General features: G+C 31.6%; 1 protein-coding gene across 3 annotated transcripts in view; it reads right to left on the bottom strand.

Annotated features, from left to right (window-relative positions):
- LOC148622968 (transient receptor potential cation channel subfamily M member 3-like) overlaps nt 1-26,708 on the bottom strand; it is a 97,201-nt gene that overhangs the window by 17,591 nt on the left and 52,902 nt on the right. For 2 of the 3 annotated variants that reach the window (XM_088573356.1, XM_088573357.1), the window contains exons 5-21: nt 24,614-24,830; nt 24,056-24,180; nt 23,042-23,213; nt 19,378-19,561; nt 16,157-16,280; nt 15,615-15,684; nt 13,221-13,321; nt 12,316-12,450; nt 11,639-11,689; nt 10,705-10,836; nt 10,342-10,356; nt 8,483-8,659; nt 8,052-8,149; nt 7,679-7,907; nt 7,231-7,392; nt 5,266-5,493; nt 2,230-2,358 (exon numbers count right to left, since the gene is read on the bottom strand). In XM_088573356.1, the coding sequence (XP_088429482.1) occupies nt 2,230-2,358; nt 5,266-5,493; nt 7,231-7,392; nt 7,679-7,907; nt 8,052-8,149; nt 8,483-8,659; nt 10,342-10,356; nt 10,705-10,836; nt 11,639-11,689; nt 12,316-12,450; nt 13,221-13,321; nt 15,615-15,684; nt 16,157-16,280; nt 19,378-19,561; nt 23,042-23,213; nt 24,056-24,180; nt 24,614-24,830 (2,349 nt within the window). The remainder of the gene's footprint in view (nt 1-2,229; nt 2,359-5,265; nt 5,494-7,230; nt 7,393-7,678; nt 7,908-8,051; nt 8,150-8,482; nt 8,660-10,341; nt 10,357-10,704; nt 10,837-11,638; nt 11,690-12,315; nt 12,451-13,220; nt 13,322-15,614; nt 15,685-16,156; nt 16,281-19,377; nt 19,562-23,041; nt 23,214-24,055; nt 24,181-24,613; nt 24,831-26,708) is intronic. The other variant, XM_088573358.1, reaches the window with a different exon arrangement.

Genomic DNA, 26,708 nt, shown 5'->3' with positions numbered 1-26,708 from the left:
ATAAAATATTTTTTTTAAAATAGCGCAAAAATAAATGAGATAATTATTTGTGGTGTGGCCCCCTTTGGCCTGTAATATTTAAAACCTATAAAAGATATATGAAATCTGATAGAAATATTCATGAGGAATCAAATAAAAAAAATTCTAATCAGACTAACATAAATACTGGTCCCTTTGTTGCCTCTTATTCATACTTGTTTCTGGTCCCTTTGTTGTCCCTTATTCATACTTGGCTCAAGTCACAACCCCAAAAACCATCCCAGTCTTCCTTTTGTGGTATGGCACCTTGTATTACAATTCAAAGTAAAGTCAAGAAAATTCATGTTTCTGCTTCTCCGCCATTTTTTGGCCCCTTATTTCTGAAAAGTTCAAGTCTTTACCCCAAAATTAATCTAAGTCTGACCATTGTAGTATAGACTATTGTGGAACAATACCATAAACATGTCTATAATTAGAGTCATATAGTTAAATTCAATGAAATACTTGTTTTAGGCCTCTAATTCTAAAACGGATTGAGCCATAACAGTGTGAGAAACCATTTTTTTCACCAACTTGCCATTTTGTAATGCCAGTGGAATATTGATCTTGCTAGCCAAATATAAAATCAACTGACCACATTTTTTGGGTATTTTTGCTGTACTATCATCTGTTTTCTCTTGGATTTGACTATCTTCTGCCTTTCTTTTTTCTTTGCAAGGTAGCAAATCTTAAATTACCACGATAGTTTGGTTTGAATACTAATACGAGATCAGAACGGTCACCTAGGTTTTGGCACATCCCGTTTACCAGAAATTAAAATGGTAGATCATAAACAATGCTTCACAAGTCAATAAAATTGTGCATATTATGCCAAAATTCACTTGACATATTCAAGCTAAACTTCTTAAAATGTAGGGAACATATTTTTAATGTATGATGGATAATTTACTAAATAACATGTTGGCTGGTTAACTTTCCTTGAAACTTGCCAATCAAATGACGGTCCCCAAATTGACGAGTGTAAGCAAATGAGAACTTGCCAAAATACACATCTATTCGTATTTGGCGAGCTGGCGAGCGGTGGTTTCCCACACTGCCATAACCCCCAAAATCAACACCAACCTTTCTTTTGTGGTTTGAAACGTTGTTATAAAATTTTATAAAGATCAACTGACAAATACTCAAATTATTGCATGAAACTCCAGTGTCTACAGATGACAACAATGATAACATGGACAATGCCATATATTACTACATAATACTGCAGCATGCTATGATTTACATTCAGCAGTGCAAAATTATTGAACATATTCAGTTTTCATGACTGCCCTATCTACCTGAAGTTTAGCATAGCCGTTTTATTATTTTGACATTCCATCAGGTTCTTCTTTTCTTTTCATTAATTTTAACATCATTTTAACACATAACAAAAATGCAGCACATCCAGCTATACGACTTTCTAGCAAATAAAATTCAGAAGAGTTTCAAGACTTTAAATCATCAGCTGATTTTTCTAGTAAGAAGATATTTGCCCTACTAGTCCACCTGATTCTCAGTAACCTACTCCTACCAGGGTTACTTTGACAATAACTTTAAAGATTGTTGTGGATTTTCTTTTGGTTTCTAAATGTTTTGTATGTTTTTGTTCTAATCATCTGTTCTTAGTGTTTGTATGCCTTTCATTTTTGGAAATTGTTTTGACCTTAGTTACCATCCATTGCATACAAACCAAACATGTGTCACGTTAAACATTACTTATGAAACTCTACCATATTGAATTTACATCATAACTGTGGCTGTATAACACTCAGTCAGAATACTCAAGGTGGTCCATTGATTGGCCTTAAACTTCAAATTTTTGACAAGGCTTGTAAGTATGGCAGGGAATTTCTTAGCTCAGATCTCCCATTCAGAGGCATAAGATTCGGTAGATAAAAAGTTTAGAGCTGAATATCATCATTGAAACTACACAAAAATAGTGATTAAACATGACAATTAACTAACTAGATATCATTTCGATATCAATATGTCAAATAATATAAGCCTAGGCAGGCTGATCATTATATGGCATACAGACCCAATTAAAAAGTGGCACAAAAAAGGAAATTCTGCTTGCAATTAATTTGATAGTAGAAATCCATATTGGACTAAATAACCTTTAACAACGGAAACTTAGAATTAAGATAAACTACAAAAACAAAAAAATGAAAAAAGCCTTAAACCAACAGACTAATTAGGAGAAATACAAACCTGTCTAAACTTCTCAAAGGCCAATGTAAGTACATAACAAATCATGAAGTACTCCTGCCAGTTAGGTAGTGGATATGTCCGTACTAACACGGTGTATATAAATGACAACAGGAAAAACACATACAGGATCTGAAAAACAGGAAAACAAACCTTAATAAAAAAATAGTGTTCTACAACCCATCCCTGCTCTGTTTATAATAACAAGAGGCTACCAGGAGCCTGAATTGCTCAACTAGTTAAATGTTTGCCTTTCAAGGGCAATAACTAACAAGGAGTTGTCCAATAGGTTTAACACAAAGAAGACTTCGATAGGACTTATCACAACGATCATTTTATCAATTGAAAGTTTCTTTCTACCTATTAAAGTTTTCAAGATATTGGCTGAAATGTGTAAAAAAAAACCATCCTTTTTCACCTTTCAAGGGTTATAACTCCAACAAGGAGTCATCCGAAACCTTAATCCTTTGTACCATTTTGTGGCCTAATAATAAGGATCATTTCGGCAATTGAAAGGATTTGGCTTAACCTAACAATTTTGGAGATGAATGAGAAAAAATTTCTGACTTACCCTTATGCTCTATTTTTTGTCAGTTTGATGCAGAATACCCTAAGGAGCATTCATACCAAATTCAGTTACATGGCCAAAAAACATTAAATAAGGGCAATAGTTCGATCATGAATTAACAAACTTACAAAAAAAAATAACTAAAGATAGACCTCATCATTCTGAACACTTTTATCCCCTTAAAATTTTGCTTAACCTAATGGATTTTGAATTATATATGCAAAAAACTTCCGTTGCACCCCTATGTTCTGTTTTAAGTAACAGTGGCCATGTTTCTCCACAGATTAAAAAACTCAAACATAAGTTCTATGCAAAATACACTTAAAAACATTCAAATCAAGTTTGGTTTTAATTAATCAAGAAGTTTGAGCAAAAATTGGTAAAAGTTTAAAATGCATTAATTTGTCCAAATTTTCCTAAGCAAAAGGTGGACATTGTTATCTATGTTTCTCCCATTCTAAGCTGGTAAGTGAAAATGGCCATGACTTTTTAACCACAGAGGTGACTAAATTTCTGTGAGAATTTTCCAACTAATTTACATTGCAAAGTTTTCTACAGATTTCATGGGAGAAACCAATTCTCCTTCAGCCTATTCTTGATTTGAACTATTTTTCCACTCTCCATTGTAAATTAAGATTTTATTATGCTTGCTTAAGCGCAAATGTTGAAAATTTTAATTTTACTATCTTGAATGGAGAAATAATTCAAACCACCCATTACTGAAGGATAATCTGTATGTACACAATTTATACCTGCCATTGAAATGCAAAACAAAAAAGGATGAAAAAAAAATGACTGTAAATTCCTTAGCCTCTTCTTGAACTTATGGTAGTTTCATATACAAATATACATTCTTTAAAGAAGTGAGTTTTTATGACTTGATACACTTGTAATTTCAACTAATAATGTCACATTTGTGTGTCAGTCTACTTGATAGTTTGTACAAGGTATGCAAAGGTATTGTTCAACCATTCTTAGGATCAAATGATTAGAATTTTCCAACACGATTTTACTTAGCCAACAAAAGAATGGAAATTGATGAAATTGGAATTAAATAAACAGTAAAAAAAGATAAGATGGAAATTTCAAATGTAGTTTTAAAAAGAGAGTTACCACATGATCTACACACATTTGATGAAGTTGGAATGCAATCATTAGATATTAACACAGGTGAAATATCTGAAGATGAGATCTTAAATGCCACCAAGAAACTGAAAAACAACAAACAGCAGGTATTGATCAAATGCAAGCTGAAACATTAAAGTCAGACATAGGATTAAGTGTAGACATTTTGAAACAGCTATTGAATAAAATCATGAGAGATAAAGTTATACCAGCAGAATGGAAACAAGGTATTACTGTCAAACTACCATAGAGAGAATAACTTACTAATTACAATACATGGCTTAGTACATGTATTTGTCTTTTATCTGTGCCAGGAAAAATCTTATATTACACTAGACAGACTTAAAATATCAGTAGATAAAGTTTTCCAGGAAGAACAAAGTGGCTTTAGGAAAAATAGATTGTGTGTTAATAATATTCTTATATTACAATCTATTACTAAACAGACATATGAATAGAACACATCTCTATAAATAAAATAACATAAACTTTGAAAAGACATTTTGATAGTATACAGATTCTCTTTGGAACATCTTTAAACATTATTGGATTGACATCAAAATCATCAAAGAAATGTACAATGAATTCAACTGTGCAGTATGACATGATGGTGAGGTGACAGATTGGTTTTTGATAACAGGGATGTATTTTGTCACCTTTACTCTTTCTCCTTGTAATTGAATGGATAAGAGAAGAGTAACAAATGAACAAACAGATATTCTGTGGGGACAACAGATGCATTGGAAGACATGGACTTCGCTAATGACATAAGTCTATTGTCCCATACTGTCCAGCACATGTAATTGAAACAGAATGACACCAGCAAAGAAGCAAGGAAAATTGGGCTAAAGACAAATTGATAAAAAGACCAAGATCATGAAAACAAACTGTCAACACACTGGAGTAGACTGAAGATTGTTTAGAATAAAATTTAAGAATTAAAGTATCTAAGAATGAACTCACAGAACTGGAATAAATAACATCAACATGGAAATAAAGAAAAGGAGATGGAAATATACAGAGCATGTGCTTAGAATGGATAACATCAGGCATGTAAGGAAAGCACTAAGTTGGACATCAGCTGGCAGAAGGAAAACAGGACGACCAAAGAGTACATGGTAAAAGATGTTAGAAGGGGGATCAAAACGGAAGGAATCAGTAATGGTAAAATGGAAAGAATAGCAAAAGACAGAGCTGGATGGAGGACCCTAGTGGACGCCTTATGTGTTGCATAACACTAAGACAATATGATGAGGAAAGACAGATATGTAACAGTAAAATCAGATTTAAATCAGAAAAAAATCCTGTCTGGAATCTATTAGAATGTATTTAAGAAAGAAACTTACCGTATAAAACCAAAACTTAGTAATTGGTGCGTTGTAAAATTCGTAAATTTTCTTTCCAAGCCGTAGAGAACTTTTCTTTTTCCTGAGAACAAAATGTGAGTATTCTAAGTTATTGCTGGTTTCGGTCATGACTGAGTTACGACGAGACACATTACCATTGGCAGTCTTCTCTGCTGTCTTTGAAATAGATTCTTTACTGGATCCAATGTTTAAATCATCAGAGTAGATCTATAACAAAAAACACATTTAAAGGTAATCTTAGTCAAATAAATCATGCAAAGAACTTGAAATATGTTGGACTTTTCTCGTGCTATTCAACTCTTATTAAATATCCTCCTATTATTCCTAACAGATAAAATCTGGTTTGGTTCTAACAAAATAAAAACTGAATATTGTATGATTTTAAATAGCACCAAAACTTAGGACACATTGATACTCAAATAAGATAATGACGTTTTAATGAAGTTTTAGAGATATCAGTGAATTCCAACAACTGAATAGAAAACAAGAAAAAGTGTGAGCAAAGCTGAATAAAGGATACCCCACATCACTTCCCAACCCACACCTGTTCCAACCCCACGCCTGTTCCAACCCCACACACCAATTCCCACGCCACCCCACTTCCCACCCCAGTAACCATCTAGTAAAAATAAAAAAAAAATACTAAGTTGTTAAATAGGAAGTAGATGTCACTTCAATCTGAAACAGACTCCCACCATATGGCATACCTATATAAAGCTTCTATCAAAATATCATGTGGCTGTGATAAGAAATTTAAGAGATAACTGTAACCAAAAAGTTTTGGATGGACAGACAAATCAATAGAAGGACGAGCTATAAATGGACACCATGATCACTATAAAATACCTCCCACAAAGTGAGGGGTATAATAAACAAGTTAAAGGGACCTTAAAGCAAATGGCTTAAGCTGACAAATGTGTAAAAATATGAAGAAAAAATTTTAATATAAGCTGACACATGACTGAACCACTTCAACAGAAATATCAAATGGTAATTTAGACAAGGAATTTTTTTAAGAAAGGACAAACAACTAAAGCAAAATGTAACTGGTACAAATTATAAAATGAAGGGATATGTTCTACATGCTTATCGATTTAATATGGAAAAAAATGTTCATTCAAAAGAATATTTAAACCCCTTTCATACATCAAATTTTATCGAAACTTTAGTCAAACAAACGTCTGCATTTTCCTCAGTTCTTCACAAATTTTGTAATTGTTTTTTAATTTTCAATACAACTTCATGTAAACAATCCTTAGTAGGTATGGGTATGACTTCCATGCAATAAAAACAATGCTCAGATTATGACAACATGCGTCCAGTACTTACATCTGACAACTACAATATAAAGACTTCCTCAGTCAAAAATAAACTTACTATATTTAAATTGATCACCTTAAGTTCAACAAATTTAATTCAGCCATGTACCTGTATCTTAACAGTAATAAAGTTCCTCCTGCTTTACTTCAGAGATTTCAAAACAGTTATGTGTATAAACTTGCATTGATCAATACTAAAAAATAATTATCAATTCACACAATATTTGGTTGAATACTGTGAAAGTACTATTTTTTGTAGGGTACCAATTTTTGTGGTTTTCGTGGTAGATCAAAGCATGAAATTTGGTTCCCAATGAAAAGGAGATTTCCATTGATGCGTATACTGAAAACTTTAAAACCACAAACTCAAAAATCCTAATCCAATAATTACAGTACTTTCACAGTTTTATTTTATTAATTATCTAATTCAGCTTACTTTTGAAGTGGACTTATCTTTTCACGTTTCTTTCTGCTATGAATTTACACTTTTACATTTCATTTAAAAAAAAATTGTAATAAGTGGTAGATTATGAGATTTAGATAAGTGTGCCAGTATAGTAACAAATATTATCTCATTCCTGAGAGTTTTCATAGAAACCCACTATACATTGTATACTGTACTCACATCCTGGTCATCATTGATAGAGAAAGATAACTCTGGGTCACTAGCTTCTGACTCTAACTCATCCAAATGCTCTTCCATTGTCTGTGGCATCAGTTGTAACTCTTCTTTACTCTTAAAATCCAGCCACATTATAGCAGGTGGGAAAAATACTCCCATAATAACCTAAAACCAGAAAATACTCAGGACCACTTATCAAAATATATATTTACATACAGGTATACTGAAAAGAATAAACGGTACAGATAGGTAAAACAATGTATGTTAATTTTCCTGAGAATCAAACTGTACTTTTTATGATCTGATAGAAGACCATCAGCAGAAGAGAGATAACTCTGTCCGGTTTCTGAAAATTTCTATAATTCCACAAACTTTCCCAATGAAAGATATTTACTGAAATTTTATCTCCAAGCCATTAGGTTTCTTAATGAATCATGACATAAGTATAAACCTTGAAATTGCTATTTTTCCTCATCTGTAATCCTCCCATCCACATATCATTAAGTAACTGCTGACAACATGTGTGAGCTATGAATGCCCTGTGATTGGCAGCCACAGCTATACTCAAACAAGTCTGGTCACTGAAATTCTTCAGTTCATAGGTTAGTAACTGCTGGGTATAGTCATCATCTAACTTATAACAATGCTCTAACATCTCTAATGACAACTTCTGGAACTCCCTATCAGAAAGAAATAGCTGTTACAATTTTCAAACATAATAGAGTTCTAGATTTACTAAACATTTAGTGTCCTTTGTTTGATTTTATTATGACAATTATTATCTCCAGGAATACTGAGGGATGTAAAACACCTTAAATACTTACTCAGCGTAGGACTTGAGTTCAGTAGATATGTCTACCTCTAAATCATCATGATCAGCCTCATGTGCCATGGCTCTATACAGCTTACAAGCCATCAATGCCTGAAACATAATTCACCATCATAACAGTTTTCTGACTGTCAGCTCCTCAAAATAAAGTATTACCGATCACTTAAAATGTTTTGCCACATTAAAAAATCATTTAAGGTGAAATTTAAGAGGTTTTTTAAGACTGACAGTGGTGGCTTTCAAACTTATATCCTATGAAGACAACAAACCCCATTATCCACAGAAGAATCTTACTCTATGTATATTGTAGGGTTTTTTTATAACATGCCTACACTAACATCGCTGAAAATGCAAAGGCAGTTACATTTAATTGTGTTTCAGATATTTTTCAAATAATTATTTCCTTTAAACACATCTATGACAAACCTTTGCCATGGCTTCCTCTCCATGCTGCCACATTGACAATGCCATCTTTTGTCTCTTCATTAAAATGGACCAGATCATAAGATCATGGAATGGATAGGGGAATAATTCCTGGGCTTCTTTAGTATTTATGATGACTGGTAACATTGTCACAAGATTTCCCATGTTCCCTACTGTGCCCTACAGTAATAGACAAACAGATTCATACAAGAATGTATCAAGAAAAGATCAATTCTGACTACATAACCATTTTCTAATATAATTATTTATGAAATGCACTACTTTATGTCTCACCACTGATTAGAGTACACTGATAATTATATTTAAAAAAAAGTAAATAAAGATTTTCCCTTCCCCCAGAACATGTGTACACTTATAATGGAGTATCTCCCCTTTCATATATCCAATGATAATAATTGATATCTAATTTAATGATATCTTCTTTCATGCACATCTACATACATAGATCCATTAAAATCCATTAAATGTCTTTTTTGGGGACTTGGCACTTCAAGATACGGTAAGGGACAGTGGGACAAACAGACAGCCACAATGATTCCAATATAATCCCCAAACAAATATTCCAAAATCTCCAATTAAACATAAAAAGAAACATTTTATCAAGTTATCATTTAACTGTTATAAGGAAGCAAAAGCTAAGATATACCTGATACATGTATACTGAAAAAAAACATCAACAAAACCTACTGTTACATACGTACAAATTAATGCATTCTACTAAAACAACTAGAAAAACAAGTATGGTTTCCTCACACATATTAACATAGGTGTGATAAATATAGAATATAGGGTATTTTAATACCACTTGACACAACAACCTGTCCATTCAACAACTGTTGGAACTTAAAACTCTAAAGAGCAGCCATGTTTTTCTTAAGATAAAATTTCCTAATGCTCATACCTAAAGAACAATCATATAAATTTTCATTGAATTCTGTCTAGTAGTTTCTGACGAGAATTTTTTTTAAAGTAATAACATTAAAAATAGCAAAATACCTTGAAGAAAGGCAACAACTCAAAAATCACTGAACAAATTTACACCAAAATTTGACCACAGATAGATCTCATCATGCTAAACACTTTTACCCTGTCAGAATTCTGCTAAACCTAATAGTTTTGGAGATGTATGCAAAAAATTTCTGTCTAACCCCTAAGTTCTATTTTTAGTAAAATTGATGGTGCAAAAATCCCCACATCGGTTCTATGTAGAATACCATGAGGAACATTCATACCATGTTTGGTTTTAATTGGTTCTGTTGTTTCAGAGGAGAGGAGTTTTGAAAAATTGTTTACAATGATGATGACAGCCGCCCAGTGATGGGCCAGTGGGCCACGTGAGCTAACTATTGGAACTAGCTGCAGATTTAAGACCACCTTCTGGACAATATTATTTAAATGTAAAAGTAAACAGATTGCTCAATTTATTCAGACAGTTTAAAGAATATGTAAATTTATAATTTTAACTCGACAGTATCTGTTTAATTTCTATCAGACATTTTGCCTCTTTTTAAAGATTAGTTCTTCTATTTATAACCTTTTAAAATCTACACCTAATATACCACTACATTGTACACTTTAAGGATGCATCTATCAATTCTCCTCAATAAGTTTATCTATATGTAAAAAGAAAATGTCAAGCTACTTTTAGTCAATACAAAAACCACATTAAGTTGGATTAAAAATTAATTAAAACTTACTAAAAGACATAAATCAAAGGCATTAAATAAAGCAACAAAGGAAGACAAAGCACATGGAAAATAAAATGAAATTAGTTTAAAGTATATAAAAAGATGACAATGATATGTAAAATCTTATTGACAGGATCCCACTCTTCTACTTACTTCAACCAGTTTTTGCTAAAAATTTAAATTTATTATTAAAGTTATCTAATTAATTTAAAAAAAACTATTATTTGAAATTCTGTCCATTAAAATTCAGAGTAGTATTGTAACAAAATTTTTGATGGGCAAAACAATTTTTTTTTTTTTAAACTTAAGTAAAAAGGTAATAATAGTTCATTGTACCTTACATCAAGTTAGAGGAGAATCAATTTCATAAATTAAAATTAACTTTGTCATGTATATGAATTACAACATTAAATTTGTTGGGAATTATTCAATGACATACGAGGTAGCTCTGTTACATATAACATGCACTTCAGACCAAGTTTGTCCACAAAAATCAATGATATTATTATATCTTACATTCCTCTTAATGGCGTGATATTTCTGTCTGAACCTTTTCCTACAGTATGTGGCTCTGAAGGCCCCGTCCATCAGATGTTCAATAACTAACCCAATATCTAACAAACTGTAGTGATAATTGGTAGGAACGTGCTAAAAAATGGAAAATACTCATTTATTATAGCAAATGTCAAACATACAACTGTCACAGAGGTTATTGTGGCAGAATGTTATAATTTCAGAATTAGTTCCCCATCACTGAATCTTGATATAATAATTACAACATGGGATTGTTCTAGATATGGAAAAAAAGCTTCCAATATTTCTAAAAAACTTTCTAGTCCGGAAAAGTTGAAACAATCATTTCCTAAACTTACGTCATCTATACTTTTTACATTGTGTAAAAGTAACACTTTATCAAAAGTATCAAGAAATCTTGTCTTCATTACATAATTTCATTCCTGGTAAATACAAATAGTAGGTGTCAATGTTCTTATTAAAACAAATAAAAACAGACAATAACTGACAAAGCTATATTAGAACAAGGTAAAAAATAGAAATGTATATGTTTATATTGAAGTCAAACAATCACGAAGCACTTAAAGTAACCTAATTAAACATATAGTTAAAATGTGACTAAGGATGGTAAGCTATTGTATTATGTAATTCCCCTAACAAATTCTAGATAAATGTCTTTCTAGGGTTCATAATTTAAGTTTTATAACATGATAGCAATAATAAGGCATGCTAGTACCAATAATTAACTTTATACAAAACACAAGTAATGATTATCTTTTATTTCCTTACACATACTTTAGAAACATCGCAGTACACTAAGGTCACTTCAGCATTACTTTGGAAAGGTATAAAGTGTATATGGAAAACATGACAGGATAACAACAGTCATCATTACTAAAAATATATCAGTGCTGCCTGGCCACAGTTGATTATTTACCTTTTTGATATCTCTGACTAAGTAACGAAGTGTGTTCGATGGACCTTGTCTCTGCAAAATAAATATCTTAACTTACTACATGTATCACTTTTTAGCCTATGTTTATCAGTCTATTTCATTCAAGTTAATAAGTTTAGTATATGAAGCTGTGATCACTAAAGATATATTATTACAAGTTGTGACTATTGGTCAATCTATCATGAAAGAACTTGATTTTTGTAATCAGAACAAATAATTCAATGATGACCTACCAATACAGGTGTAGAGTAGGTTTGACTATAAACATAGTATTAATGAACAAAACAAAAGGGAATCACTCATTATTACAAGACAATAATTCACTTCTCCCTCCTACACATGACCACATATAGTATTATACTAACTGGATTGAGTAAGTTCTATTCTCTGGAATATCAACAACCCATGTAGAATAACAGAAATGATACAGGAATGCTTCTTAGATACTTACCAAAACAATAAAAACCTGACAACAAAAGGGCACTTACTAGTTTTCAAAGTACAGTAGGAGTAAGTCATCATTTCAGTCTTTGTTCTGTTGTAAACAAGTCCTTAAGATCACAAATCATCTAGTTAAGACACCATACATGTTAATCTAAGAAGCTCACTGTATAAAAGTGCCTTTAGTCCGATTATAACTTATCCCATTAATAACTTACAGTATTATACAACTCCTCTAATCTGTCTATAGTCAGGAATGTTGACATACTAACACCATTCTCCAGTAACAACTTGACAAAATCTACCCTGTCATTAATTAATGCATCCATCATGGCCTGCTCTAGCGATCCTTCCTACAGTTTCAGAACAATCAGTCATTTAAAGAGCGCTGATACAAATTACTTTAATGATGACCCTTAAGAAATACATGGCCCTGAAAAATCTTTTATCCATTAGGTTTTTAGACAGCAATCAGAGTTTTTTTTTTTAAGATTCCTTCTAGCATAAAATTCACAAAACCAAAATTAATTTAAATGTCAAGTGAAAAATTTTATAATAATCACAGGCTAAATTAATAAAATTAAAAATAACCATGTCAAAGTTACATCCACTACCCATTAGAGATAACCATGTCAAATTTACATTAACTATCCATTATGATTTCACTCAATATAGTATTCTTTAAAATGATCACTATTCATTAAACATGGCAGAGAGTCCTGAAAGGTGACTGCCAGAATGTTGTAGGTTATTAAAGAAGTTGTTGATAGGTTGAGCATTTTAATGAGTTAATAGCTCATTATACACAACAGTTATGACAAATATGGTCCTCACTCTTTAATAGTTCCAACAGTACAATCATAGTTGAATTAGGTATTTACTGACAATGTTTCACCCACTGCCAGATTCTTATAGAGACTGATACTGCAGAACTTTAATGGTGAAAAGTCATACAACATATGTAAAAGAAAGGAAAAATATGTCATGATATCTTCAAAAAAATATATTATTCTTTTCAAGTTTTCTTAGCATTCTGAGTATCAACTTCATTGAAGCCATGTTAAATATATCAACCATAATTATTTTGTGTTTAATCATTCTTGCTGCCTTCAAATAAACTTACCGGCCATTCTTGGCCATAAACAAAGATATGACTTCTAGCTATATCTACTCTATCCCATGTTAAAGCTAAACTCAGCTGGTCAGGGGCACTCGCATTAGTCCCTAGATAACAAAATAAACATTCCACATTATATTCTAGAAATACCTTTCAATACATAGCTATTCAAACAACCTTACATTTAGGAAGTACAACCCAATTAAAAAATAAAAATTGTGAAAGATATACTAATTTATTGGCAACTTTATTGTTTTTCCGTTGTTCTTACTGCCTCATAATTTCTATCTCAGGCTTCTGCTGTGATACTAAAAAAGTATATGCAATTTCCAATGATAAATTTACATCAAATTGACAGTGACATCACAGATAAACAGAATAACATCAGTTTTGAACATCTCAATAAGGCATCTAATTTCACCCTTACTGGCCCACTGTGATAATTTCTGGCATAACTTCAAAACTACAATTACTCTGTATGGATTAAATTCCACCATTAAGATATTTGTAACCATTAGAAAATGAAAATATGGTTGATAATATTTCAATGGTCAAAATCACAATTCATTACACAGCTGTTTTAAGTTTGATGACATCATTTCACCAGATTTTATATTATACTGCTACTGTTCCAGATTTTATATTGTAATTGCTAGTGTTAATTCTGATTTTTTTATTTGTAGATACTGCATGTTTTGACATCTGTGTAAATGTGGATATTGCTTGTTTATGACAACTGTGATGCTCTTAAGCATCCTGAAAACTTACAAACAACAAATTAGCATTATAAAGTTCAACCGACAAAATTATATCAAATAGGTGTTGTCATGCAATGAAAATAGGATTACAAGAAATGTGAGACTTATGTTTTTACTTCACTAAATTCTCTCCTTGCACAATTTCATAGAAAATGTTAATTTTCCATCAACAATTTTGACTTTTTTCTCAATAGAAAAGGTTATGACTTCAATTATTGATCTAAATATCTGAAATATTTTTATACAAGTAGATACAGTAGTCCTTATATCATATATCTTTTTGAGATATTACAATGCTTTGTTTAAGAGTAATCAATGGAACCAAGATTCTCGCAGAAATCAAAAGAATGCAATCCAGGGAGGACAAAGACCAGACAAGGAAAACAGACAAACACAACAAAGAACATTAAATAACCAAAATAATACATACAAAGTAACGAAAGTAAATAAGCAACTCGTACTCCATTAAAAACTGGGAGCATGGATCAGGAGCACTGGTAGGGTAAACGTCCTCTACTTTTCTAGAAGCACCTGCTGGTTGTTCATAAAAAATCAAGTCTGGGATAGACAAAAGAGGATAGAAAAACTATGACACCTTGAACAAATCAGTTTTCGTTGTGCAGATGGATTAAGCATATCTTTATTTAACCAAAGAAGGCAAAAATAGTTCACATTTTATTAATCAGATATTTTGCCATCTCAATAGTAGCTGAATACATTACTAGATTTATGTGAAACTCAGCATATTTTGTTTTGGGGTTTATTCATAAAATATTTTCTATGGAATGGATAGTAGGGAAATAAATTGAAATATCTTATTTTAATAGCTGTACTTTAACAGAAAGATTTATTTAAGACCTTTTAAAACCATTCCTATTTTTCCAATATTGAAAATATTGACTAGAGAACAAACAGGATTTTTGATTTATTGAAACAGGCTTGATTTGATCACTAATTTGCTTCATTAAACTCTGAGAACTGTTCAAAACACTGCAATTTCTGCTGCAACTTGATATAATTGAAAGTTGCAGTAAGTACTATATTGTAAAGCTGTCAGTTAAACCATTCATGTGACCACGAATATATTACATCATTGATTTTATATCCATCTCTAAATCCTAGAGATAAATGGCTGTTACACAGACAATTATCTAGTTTATCTTGATCAAAAACACCTTAAAACATTTTCTGGGCTTGTGTTTGTATGCTTATATTTCATGGAAGTCATTTGTCATTTGCGTATCAGGTTTTCCTTGCATAATTTTGTCACCACTTGTGAGACTAAAAGCATAAATAGTACAAAAATAAAAATGTTGACGCTATTTCTATAAATAATACTTCATTGAACACTCTACGTAGGTCACTTTGGGTGTTTGTTAACAATTAATTTGTTTTTATTGTAAATAGATTTTTGTTACAGCCATCCATCTGATAGACTTAGCTATAAAACTAACTTGGGTGCAACTAGACAAGAAGATTCTGTGGACCTTTAATGAAGATAAAAATTGCTAAACACCCTAAAAGCCAGTACCGAAGCTGTCATGAGTCAGTCATTGACTGGTTTGTGCCATTATTGAACAATTTGGTTCTAGAGTACATTACATCCTAAAGCTCTGATATTATTAAACCCCTTGAAACAAACCTTTAAGTAAAGCAGTAAGTATAGCCAGATCTATATCCTGAGCACCTTCCCCCATTCTGAAGATTGTTATCTATAATAAAAACAATTATAATCCAGTTAAGGTTAATTTAGCTTTTCTTGTCTTTATCTGAATTAAATATTTATATATATATAATTAAATTTTATGAAATAAACTTTATCAATTTTTGTGGTAATTAGCAGCAAAATTGAAATAATAATTAAGTCATAAGGCACTGTTGCCAATGGCTAATGAACTGATTCTTATGTTTAATGGTATAATTACAGCAAATTAAATAGTTAATTTTACTTCAAGGTATAGAGTTGGTCATCTCTTAATTGAACAACCATTACATGATGACCTACCTTATTTAACGGTACAATGGAGAAGGATATTTAAACTTTCCTTCTAAAATATAGGTTTATATGACATAATAGAAATCTTCTTGTCAGAAGTCCAGTTTACAGCAGCTCATTGAGTATAGAGACAAATTATTTAAGGTCTTTTTGTTTTTACTGTTGGCTTATGTCTACTTTCTACATACTAGTTCTTTCTTCTTGACACAGAGCATCAGCTCAATAAATAGTTTCTCAGCCTGTTCCTGCGTGTATAGGAATGTTTTCTGTATGGTCAGAATCAGCTGATCTCGTAAACTTTCTGGCATAGTCCTGAAACACATTAATAATGACCTTTCAGATTTTGGGACTGTGTTCATTAGTTAAACTATAACATATTTCTCTGACTTCGATAATACATTTTTGAATTTGATGTGAGAACACTTATCACAACATGGCAGAGACACCAATCTTCAGACCAAAATGTTATTACAAACAACATTCCTAATCAAAATTACCACACTTCTCAAAGCTTAAATTGATCAAGTCTTCAGTGATTACAAAGGACATCTACTTTCTTCAGAAATTGCATTAATTTTGACTGTTGAACTTAGCAAATAAAAAAGGGTAATTTTAGAAAATAAAATATTTCAATGAAAAACTGACTAACCATTTGGACAATTGATAAATATTTCTACAAACACAGCTTGTAGACTGCAGCTGTTTGTAATCAATAAAGATAATGAATGGGCAATATCTAAATACAAATATGGTTAACATAATCCACTAAAACTCAGATGTCAAAGTCTCAAACAAGGATGTTTAACATAAACAATTGCATATGTATTAAAATTCAACAAAAAAAGGCCTTAACCATAAGGTGATGCTGGTAACGTCTTTTGATACAAGAAATATAAATTAATCTGCTATAATGAAAATGCTACTGCTACAAAGAGAACAAGTGGGGATTATAAACAATAGGAGAATCCAAATACCAAACAAATATGACATGATATGACGCAATGCATCAAGTCCTAGTACACATAAGATATTGTTTAAATAGAAATTTAATTTACTTTTATGGCAGCACCTGCTTCTTTAGTAGAAACATAAAGTCAGAAAACCCATAATGAAAGATTCTACTGAAAACAATCTACTTATGACCAAGTATCTGTAAGCAAGGCGTACACTACATCTAGGTAGATGACACTCAGATGATATGACTAAGTATCTGTAAGCAAGGCCTACACTACATCTAGGTAGATGACACTCAGATGAAAGGAAAATAAACTACAGAAATTGATTAATTTTTTATGTATCATTCAATGATAGGGCCATGTACATGCTACAAAAAAGACTATAATAGGTTTTTAATGCTAAGAATCATTAGAATTCTTCGGAACTAGAGCCACCAATAAATCTTCTATTATTCTTTGATATAGTTCGATAGGGTACATCACATGTATAAAAGGAAGGATTCTACAGACATCTCAACAGAAGTTTAAAAGACTGTAAATTACTTGAGTCACTTCAAAGAAATGGTTATGCAGACAGATGTGGAAGAATAAACCACATCAAACCAATAAACAACAAACTTCTTCGTACGATTTTGTGTTGTGTTTGCCACTTGTGATTAAATAAAACCATTCATCCAAATAACCGAAGCAGCAATATGCAAATGAAAAATTCATCCACCATTAATGAAAATATTTGAATGAACAATACGCAAATGACCATGTAAGGAAAATCCATCCATCAATGATAACAATAACTGAAGAATGAGATTGACACTAATATAGCTCTATCAATGAAATGATGCACTTTTAAACAATTTGACCTGAAAAGTTCAATCGCGCTACTGGCCAGTGTGTACATTTGACCTGGACACCAAGACAAAAATAGATTTTAACTAATAACCACTGAATGATTTCCAAAATACCTTGGAGGAAATATAGTTCGATAAAAAGAATAATTTATTTCCCCGTAATATAGAAACCTAGGCCAAATCGTACAAAAATGTTATAAGCTCCCATAAACGTCTATGATTATTTAGACAATCAGTAAATCTGTTGGAGGGATTTTACTAACGCCTCGCCCTCCAACAAAAACTATTGACTGTCTAAATAATCACAGATAGTCACTGTGGAGGTTATAATATATATACAGCTTCAAGCTTGCCCAACCAAGCAGAAAACCCACAATGAGCCATGAACTTTAGAGATATCTTCAGAATAATACAATAGGAAATAAGAATATGGAAACAGCATACTTGACATGGAATTCCTGTTACTGGTTAAGATTAATTATGTAGAATGTTTGTGGATTGTGTTCATCAAGATACATGTACTTTTATATAACCCTTTATTACCAATAAAAGTACACATTGAAATAAAAGAAAAATCTTATTCCATCTTTCTGTTTAATATTTTCTTTTTAATGTAAATAACACTGTTTATAGCATCATTTTTACCAGCAAAACATGTATGTAATTGTACTTAAAATTACTTTATATATCAAAGATACAGTTCATGCAAGCACCACTGACATTAGAAAGTATATAAAAGGACACGATAAGGCTTGTTTAGATGGATTCTGGTATCACAGCAAAATAAAACTGGAAGAGCAAAGGGGTAACTAGGCTTAAACAATTAAAACAAAGATATGGAAGATTCCATGCAAAAAATTAGCCAACCTTTCATTCCTGAAATTTAAATAAAATTATGTGGTATAATGTAATCAAAACAGATTTAAATAAATAAAAATTATCTTTCTTTTTTAATTATAATGTAGACTTATTTTTGATTTACGTTACATTTGATTTATTTCAGTAAATTTTTCCTCATTACATTAAAACAAACAAAAATCAATAAGACTTGTTCAAGCCAGAGGGATTATCAGGTTGGTCTACCAGACAGATGATTGATAGTTTGATACCTATTTATGATCAATCTTACATACAAATATTAATGATCTCCATGTCATTTTATGTACACATTGACAAGTTATTTGACACATGTACAATTGAACTTGTCATTATACATGATAGTATGATTGATGTGATTTCAGTTCACATCATCACACTCTCACACCATTACTGTACCTCAAGTAAGGTGAAGTGAGGTGGGGGTGGAAAGTCTAAAACTATAAGTGACACAAATTACTGTGATTAGACATTAATGTGGTGGTTCAGTTTAGAACATTACCCCAATTATCTGACTGGTATTTCTACATCTATAATACCTGGACATCTATCATTTTATTGGTGATATTGAGAGTTATTCTTGCGTATATGCACATCATCAATAGTTTTCAATACTGTATTTTGAATTAGTCATTTTATAGTGAAATTACTTTATATGACTAAACAATAAGTAAAACAAACTTTCACAAGATCCAGAAGAAATGAAACTGACTGTACTAGTTTCCTCACCCATCTTCCAGTGTATATTTATGTGTAAATGCCAACAAATCAGCTGCTCGGCCACTCCCATCACATACAACAACAGGAACAGGGGGTGTGTCAGTAACATACTCCAGAACAGATCGTATAGTGTTAGCTCCACCTTCCAGTACAACACATATAACTGGTACACCCCTTCCTTTAACACCACTAGCTGTAAATAAATGACATTAATGAAGTCATATGTATCTATGTTATGTTCATGTGAAATCTTATATGTCAGCCTTCTATGTTATCATTTTTTTTCAAACTAATACAAGGGTTTAATGGGTTATACTGGGTAAAGCATGAGCTGAAAGAGGAATCTATCTTTAATATTACACGTAACACAGCAGTTAAATTAAGTCCCAAACCTTTTCACTTAATCCATTTTTCCTTCCAGATCTTTAGATACATAAAAAAACAATATAGATTAATAATCAGCAAATGATAAAGGAAAATACAGGTGAAATATAAGTTAGCTTCCATTAAATTTCACTTAGAAACCACATGAAACTTACTGTAATTTATAGTTCAGTTAAACTCTTCCCATTGCTCTTTATTACACACTAACAATCAACGGTTTTAATACATTGTTATTCTAGACAGGGCCATAATGATCCAGTAAAATGTTTGGTTGCTATAACAGTCTACTAATGATTTTATTATTTAACAGAATTTATTTTTATAGGATTTTCAGGATTTTTCGCAAGTCTTTAATTTTCTCAAGGACTTAAAGTCTAAATATAAAAAAAATTCAAAAAATCATTGAACTTCATCTATTCTTTATTTATATAAAAGTTATTTTAACAGATAACTAATGTCAAGTTAGGTGTCACACTTGACAAATACAAATGTATTCAGCAGACTAAATCTGCCATCCATAATATGCCCATTTCTTTCATACTTATTAAATATAAAACACACATTTGCATACATTTTATGATGATGTATTCAAATTTACAAGTGTCTACATGACAAATAACTACCACTCTTTGACATACATGTACATGTATAATAAAGACAACATGTGGCATCAAGAGAGGAAAATGCTAATTCTAATATAATACCAACATTTATATTTTGCAAATCAGCATAATTTGTGACAACTTCCCTATTATGATGAAGTGATCAGAAGTTCATGGGACAACATTCTAATTGATTCATGAGAAAATACAAAAATAAAATTGGGGCATTAGTGGAACATTTAGTGATACCCTGCCATATAATAGTGAAAAAACGGGAATGATTTTGCTGAAAATTGATCTTAACCTGTATTTCATGGTACTACACATCTGTGCAAATTTTTTAAAAATGCATTCACCAGTTCTCAAGTTCTCATCTGGAAACTGTCAGGGGAACAGGCAGAAAGACAGTATCACATAATATCTTACCACATGTATAGGGGTATAAAATGTAATGTTCTAATAAAACATTAAATAAAATGACAAACCAAGTTGTGTGTTAAACTAAAATATAGGATTTTATGATTTTACACCATTCTAGTTCACATTTAATTGCTAATACATTACATGTACACCATATAAAAATTGGTAACTATACAAAGGTCTAATTAGATACTGCCATTCACTGTGCATTATCATTATCACAAACACTGTGAACTAATGTTGGTAAAGTAAACTCCTGTTTGTAGAATGATAATGTCCCAGGGACCAATTTAAAGGTTATAATAACTGATAGATCAATACCAAAAAGAACATCAGTAAGACATCCTTCCAAAACAATAATTTATAGAACAAAATCTTTTAACAAAAAAGTAAACAAAAACGTGAAGTCCCTTTCTCCTTTATTACCTCAGACATCTGATTAATTAAAAGCAATGAAAAATGGGGTGCTATGAGATGAGCCACAGTAAGAGACATTTCACCAAAATTTTAATTATAAGTTCTTGAAAACCTAAACAGGAAACACTGTTCATCAAGACACTGATAAAAAATAACAGGGATGTCCTTATGCAGCATTTGACCTATATTACATCATTCTTGGGACGTTGGGTGCATGTTAAGTTTTTCATTAATGTTAATGGCATCAGGGCTGATGATCATGCACTGGTGACTAACAAACAAATGTTGTCAACATTGTCCTTTTAATGACAACATCATGTATAATGTTTTCATAACTTAACATTTCTAATATAACATTTACTGTAGTAAAATCATGATTACAGAACAAAAAGCAGCATGAATATATCATGCATATATACATGCAAGCTGAAAATGTACTTTATTTTATTCCTTTGATAGGTATCTCTGAACACAAAAATTTTCCCAATCAGTTTCAAAAAATATAATCATTAACTTTAAAGAGATTCTCTAACAAATACAAATTAATTGTGCATAAGTTGAATATAAAGCGTCAACATTCTATAGCTTTTCATAAGAGAAACAGCACTATACATCCTGACTTCTGAATTATTATATTTCTCTAATTTACAATACCAGTAATGTCAAATTTCAAGTTTTCACCAAGCCTCAGACTTAAAATTCTGTAATTCATCTTTAACAATTGAAGAAACTGTGTAAAAATACATCTAAAATACTTGTTAGTCTTCTAAGGACATTGTATCAATCCTCATATCAGGGGTATACATCAGTATGGTAAAGGTATTCTAGAAGTTGTTTACAAAGTTTGAATAAAAAATTATCAAGTATAAAAAAATAAGAAACACAGCTAGCAAGCTCACTAGGAGAGTGTCCTTACTACAAATGTCGAACATAAAAATCCTTAAGTTAGACTGTCCCCAACTAGAAACCTCACATTAACATTTCATGTCGAACCTTTCTATAAAATTTCATCTTAATCCCTTGACTGGCTTGGGCAGTCAATGAGTCACGTTTACAAGGTTCTAACATGTAAGACCTTTAAGTTGGATTCTCTTCCTTTGGAGTTATATTCTTTCATGCACATCTGCATATGATGCCCAACCTTCCTATAAAGTGTCATCAAAATTCCTTGAATAGTTTAAAAGAACACTTAGAAATGTAGACATGACTGAAGTTAATGATTCCTTGTAAAATAATCAACTTCTTCATGGTAGCTGTTAATTTTCTAATCATTTTTGTGTGTTGCTATTTTAGGCCTTTCATTTAAGCAGAGATTTATAAATTTCTAGTTCTAAATAACTGCTGTATACAAAAGAAATTTTTTCAAAGCCATTTACATCTTTATGTTTGTAGTCAGATACAGTCACATAAAACAGCTAGGTTTCAGACAGTTCTTGTCAAATTCTCCCAAAACTACTGACAACTTAACGTAATTAAGATTCCTTGTCATAATATTTTTATGACACCAGACTCTGAAATCTGTTATCATTTATCATACATATATTTTTGGACATAAAGAAACAAATACAGAATTGACCTAGATACATGACATATTGATAAAACAAATGACAATCACAATCTTTATATTACCTTTGGAAATAAAAAATCTTCTTTTTTTGATAATCTTATAATTTCATCTGTCACTCTCAGAAAAAATCCCTAACACAATTTTATTTCATGAAACAATTTTTATCTAAATTTATTTGGGGACTATCTCCTGATAAATTTCCAATGTATGCACTATGGCCAATCTTTTCACTCAAGGAGAATTATGATGAATTGTCAATCAAATGTTTCAACCAATAGCTTACCAATAGAAATTTTCTGCTGAGCAATGTACTTTTCCATTCTTTTTCTAAAAATAACTTCACCACCATACTTTCCCACAGTTCCATTGTCCACCAACAGGAAGTAGGAATGAGATCTGTTGAGAACTGCATAGTTAGACTTGTTAGCAGAAACACAGTGGTATGGAACTGTCACCTGTAAAAGTCAAACAAAAATACAAGAAACAAAGCAAATGTAACAGTGAAGAAGTACAACAGACTTTTAACACAATCTACATGTATCATACCACCACACACTTTAAAACTATATATATAGTGAGCAAACCCCCTGCTCCCCATCCCAGTAAAACATGTAGTCAAAATATATACAGTCTTCCAAGAGGAAACATGTTGCTTCAGTCTGAAACTGAATCCCATGATACAGCATTCTTATACTAAGTTCTGCTTCAGTCTGAAACTGAATCCCATGCTACAGCATTCCGGTACTAAATTATGCCAAAATACAAACACCATGATCATTGTATACCTACAGCAAAGCACAAGGTATAAAAATTACACATGATGATGAAAAGAAGTAAAGTATCCATGTAAATATGAACAAACTCTTCTTATGGAATAATTCCACATTTAACACAAGGTTAGGTAGGAGTAATTCAAATAGCTCCCACATGGCCCTATATTATAGCTACTTAATTACCACTGAGCACCTGTGTGACACTCTCCTTTAACTTTGAATAGCTGTCAATTATGATGACCTTAACCTCTGAATTTAATATCCACTACTGTGTTTAGGTAAACAGATATAATGATAACTCTAACTCACCAAACTTATTTAAGGTCAAAGCATGACACATCATTATATCTCATCTTACTTAATACCCCAATTATTCTGAAGTATAGATATCATGGTTTTTTTTTTGACAATAGCTTTATTAGGGTTTATCAATATCAGTTCGACCCAAATTCATTTTTTTTTAAATACATATCACTACAAAACATATCAGAAGTGCACAAAACTGCTCCAATGATAAAACCTACATCTTTTCCTACTAAGTCCTCTTTATTCTCTACAATGCCCCATGGAGCCAGACCTATAGCTACAACTTTGTTCTTAGCCTTGGTTGTTCTGTCACTAATGGCTTCACCAACATGCCTGGTAACTCCTAAAATGGGCCAATCAATTAGCTATCATAGAGAAAAATAGGATCATGTAATTTAATTTGATAAATTTTTAAAGACCACCATAGAGAGTGTAAATTATGAGAAAGTAATTATTCATTGCTATTTAACAACAATAACCTGCAAGAAGCCTATTAAGGCATGAATAATTTATCCCTAACTCCAACTGCCAAAATATATAATGCTAATCTGTTAGATAAATTAGGTGTTTCCATATATTACTATTAATACGCTAAAACCTTCAATATACACACAATTAAGGAACATGAAAATATCTCATTTATGGTAAACTTTCCTACCTAATAGAAGATAATTGTGTAGTTTGTCTTCAAAACATCAATTATACACTTGTTTTTATCCTGTTAACAAACTTTAACACAGTTTGAAGAAGAAATTACAAAGGTAAACAAACCACACCTGTGTTAGTTCCTCCTGTAACAATCCATGCCCCTGTTGTCCTGGCAGCCTTCAACAAACCCTTTCTAAATACTCTCTTTAACTTTGGCTGGAGATCAAAGTTTAAAATACCACCATGCACTGTGATTAACAACTTAGGTAAAGCGAGCCCCCAATGTTTGTTAAGGAGCTGTAACACTTGATCAGGTTTACTGTCAAAACTGCTTAATCTTACATACTGCAAAAATAAAACAAAAATTCATTTTACAGTGATATCATTTTGCTACTTTAACATCTGGTTCTGATCACGTTAAGTAATATCACTTTCAATAATTCATTATTACAGTATAATGTGATCAGTTGAGAAGATAATGTAGCAAGAATAACATATAAACTATAATTTTCTATGTGTGTATTTCAACAATGAATAAAGACAAACATAAGGCCTTCTGAACCAACAACAAACATATTATATCTGAGGATACTACTCTTCACACTATACAATATATAGTTTCTATACAAGTCCTTTGAGAATTGTAATCGATTAATTGTTATTGATATATTACATAGTTCCTAAGCATCCTCTCACTATCCTTTTATAAAGTGGTATGACTAGAGAATTGATACCATGTAACCAGTTTCACTTCAAAATCATGTCATTGCTTATAAAAATTAACAATATCAAAAGTTCCACTACCATTATGTTATTAGCCCTTAAATGGACAAGATGTTTTTTTACATAAGCTTTGCCAGGAAGTTATTTACATAAGCCTTGCCAGGAAGTTATTTACATAAGCCTTGCCAGGAAGTTATTTATATGAGCCTTGCCAGGGAGTTATTTATATGAGCCTTGCCAGGGAGTTATTTACATAAGCCTTGCCAGGGAGTTATTTACATAAGCCTTGCCAGGGAGGTATTTACATAAGCCATGCCAGGAAGTTATTTGCATAAGCCTTGCAAAGGGTGTTATTTACATAAGCCTTGCAAGGGTGTTATTCAAATAAGATAAGCCATGCAAGGGTATTGTTTAAATAAGCCTTGCCAGGGTGTTATTTACATAAGCCTTGCAAGGGTGTTGTTTTTTTTTTTTTGTTTTTTGGTTTTTTTTTAGATTTTATTATGTACGCTCAGACACATACATAAATGTGTTACATGAGGTCAGTACAGTAAGTAGTACATAAAGATGACGACACAGAAATGAGCAATAATAAATACAGAGATAAATACAGATACTTATGGAGAGTGAAATGTGATAAATCTATCATAGCATAGCAGATACTTTTTTAATGAACACAGGAAGTCTTTTTAACACATTCAAATACCAAAAAGAGAGTAATACACACATTTTGTTGCGATTTGGATACTCATAATAATACACTGCCAAATACTTTAGTCTTAGATTTTTAACAGCGACATTTTCACAAACAAAAAATATGTGGAATTCGTCACCAACATTCTCGTTGCAAAAGAGCATAATCTCTCAGGTTTTGGAATGTTATACCTCCTTCCATCTATTTCCTATGAACCTATTTATATGAGCCTTTCCTAGAAGTTATTTCCATTAGCCTTGGCAAGATATTGTTTAAATTATCCTAGCCAGGGAGTTATTTACATAAGCCTTGCCAGGATGTTATTTACATTAGCCTTGCCAGGGTATTATTTACCGTGATATTTACATAAGCCTTGCCTTGGAGTTATTTACATAAGACCCTTGCCAGGGTGTTATTTACACATGCCTTGCCAGGGAGTTATTTATATCAGCCTTGCCAGGGTGTTATTAATATTAGCCTTGCCAGAATTTTATTTAAAAATGCCTTGCCAGGGTGTTATTTACATAAACCTTGCCAGGGTGCTATTTATACGAGCCTTTCCTGGAAGTTATTTTCCATTAGCCTTGCCAGGTTATTGTATACATAAGCTGTGCCAAGCAGTTATTTACATAAGTCTTGCCAGGGAGTTATTTACATAAGCCTTGCCAGGGTGTTATTTAAATATAAAGCTTGCTGTGTTATTTACTGTAGCCTTGCCTGGGAGTTACTTACATAAGCCTCCCATGGTGTTATTTACCCAAGAAAAATTGAAACAAATGTTTTTCTTTTTTTTTTTCATATATTTA

Source organism: Perna viridis, chromosome 3 (genome assembly GCF_037379345.1).
Source record: "Perna viridis isolate PV_CMFRI_1.1 ecotype Kerala chromosome 3, ASM3737934v1, whole genome shotgun sequence".
Lineage (NCBI taxonomy): Eukaryota > Metazoa > Mollusca > Bivalvia > Mytilida > Mytilidae > Perna > Perna viridis.
This window is presented reverse-complemented; position numbering and strand designations above follow the sequence as displayed.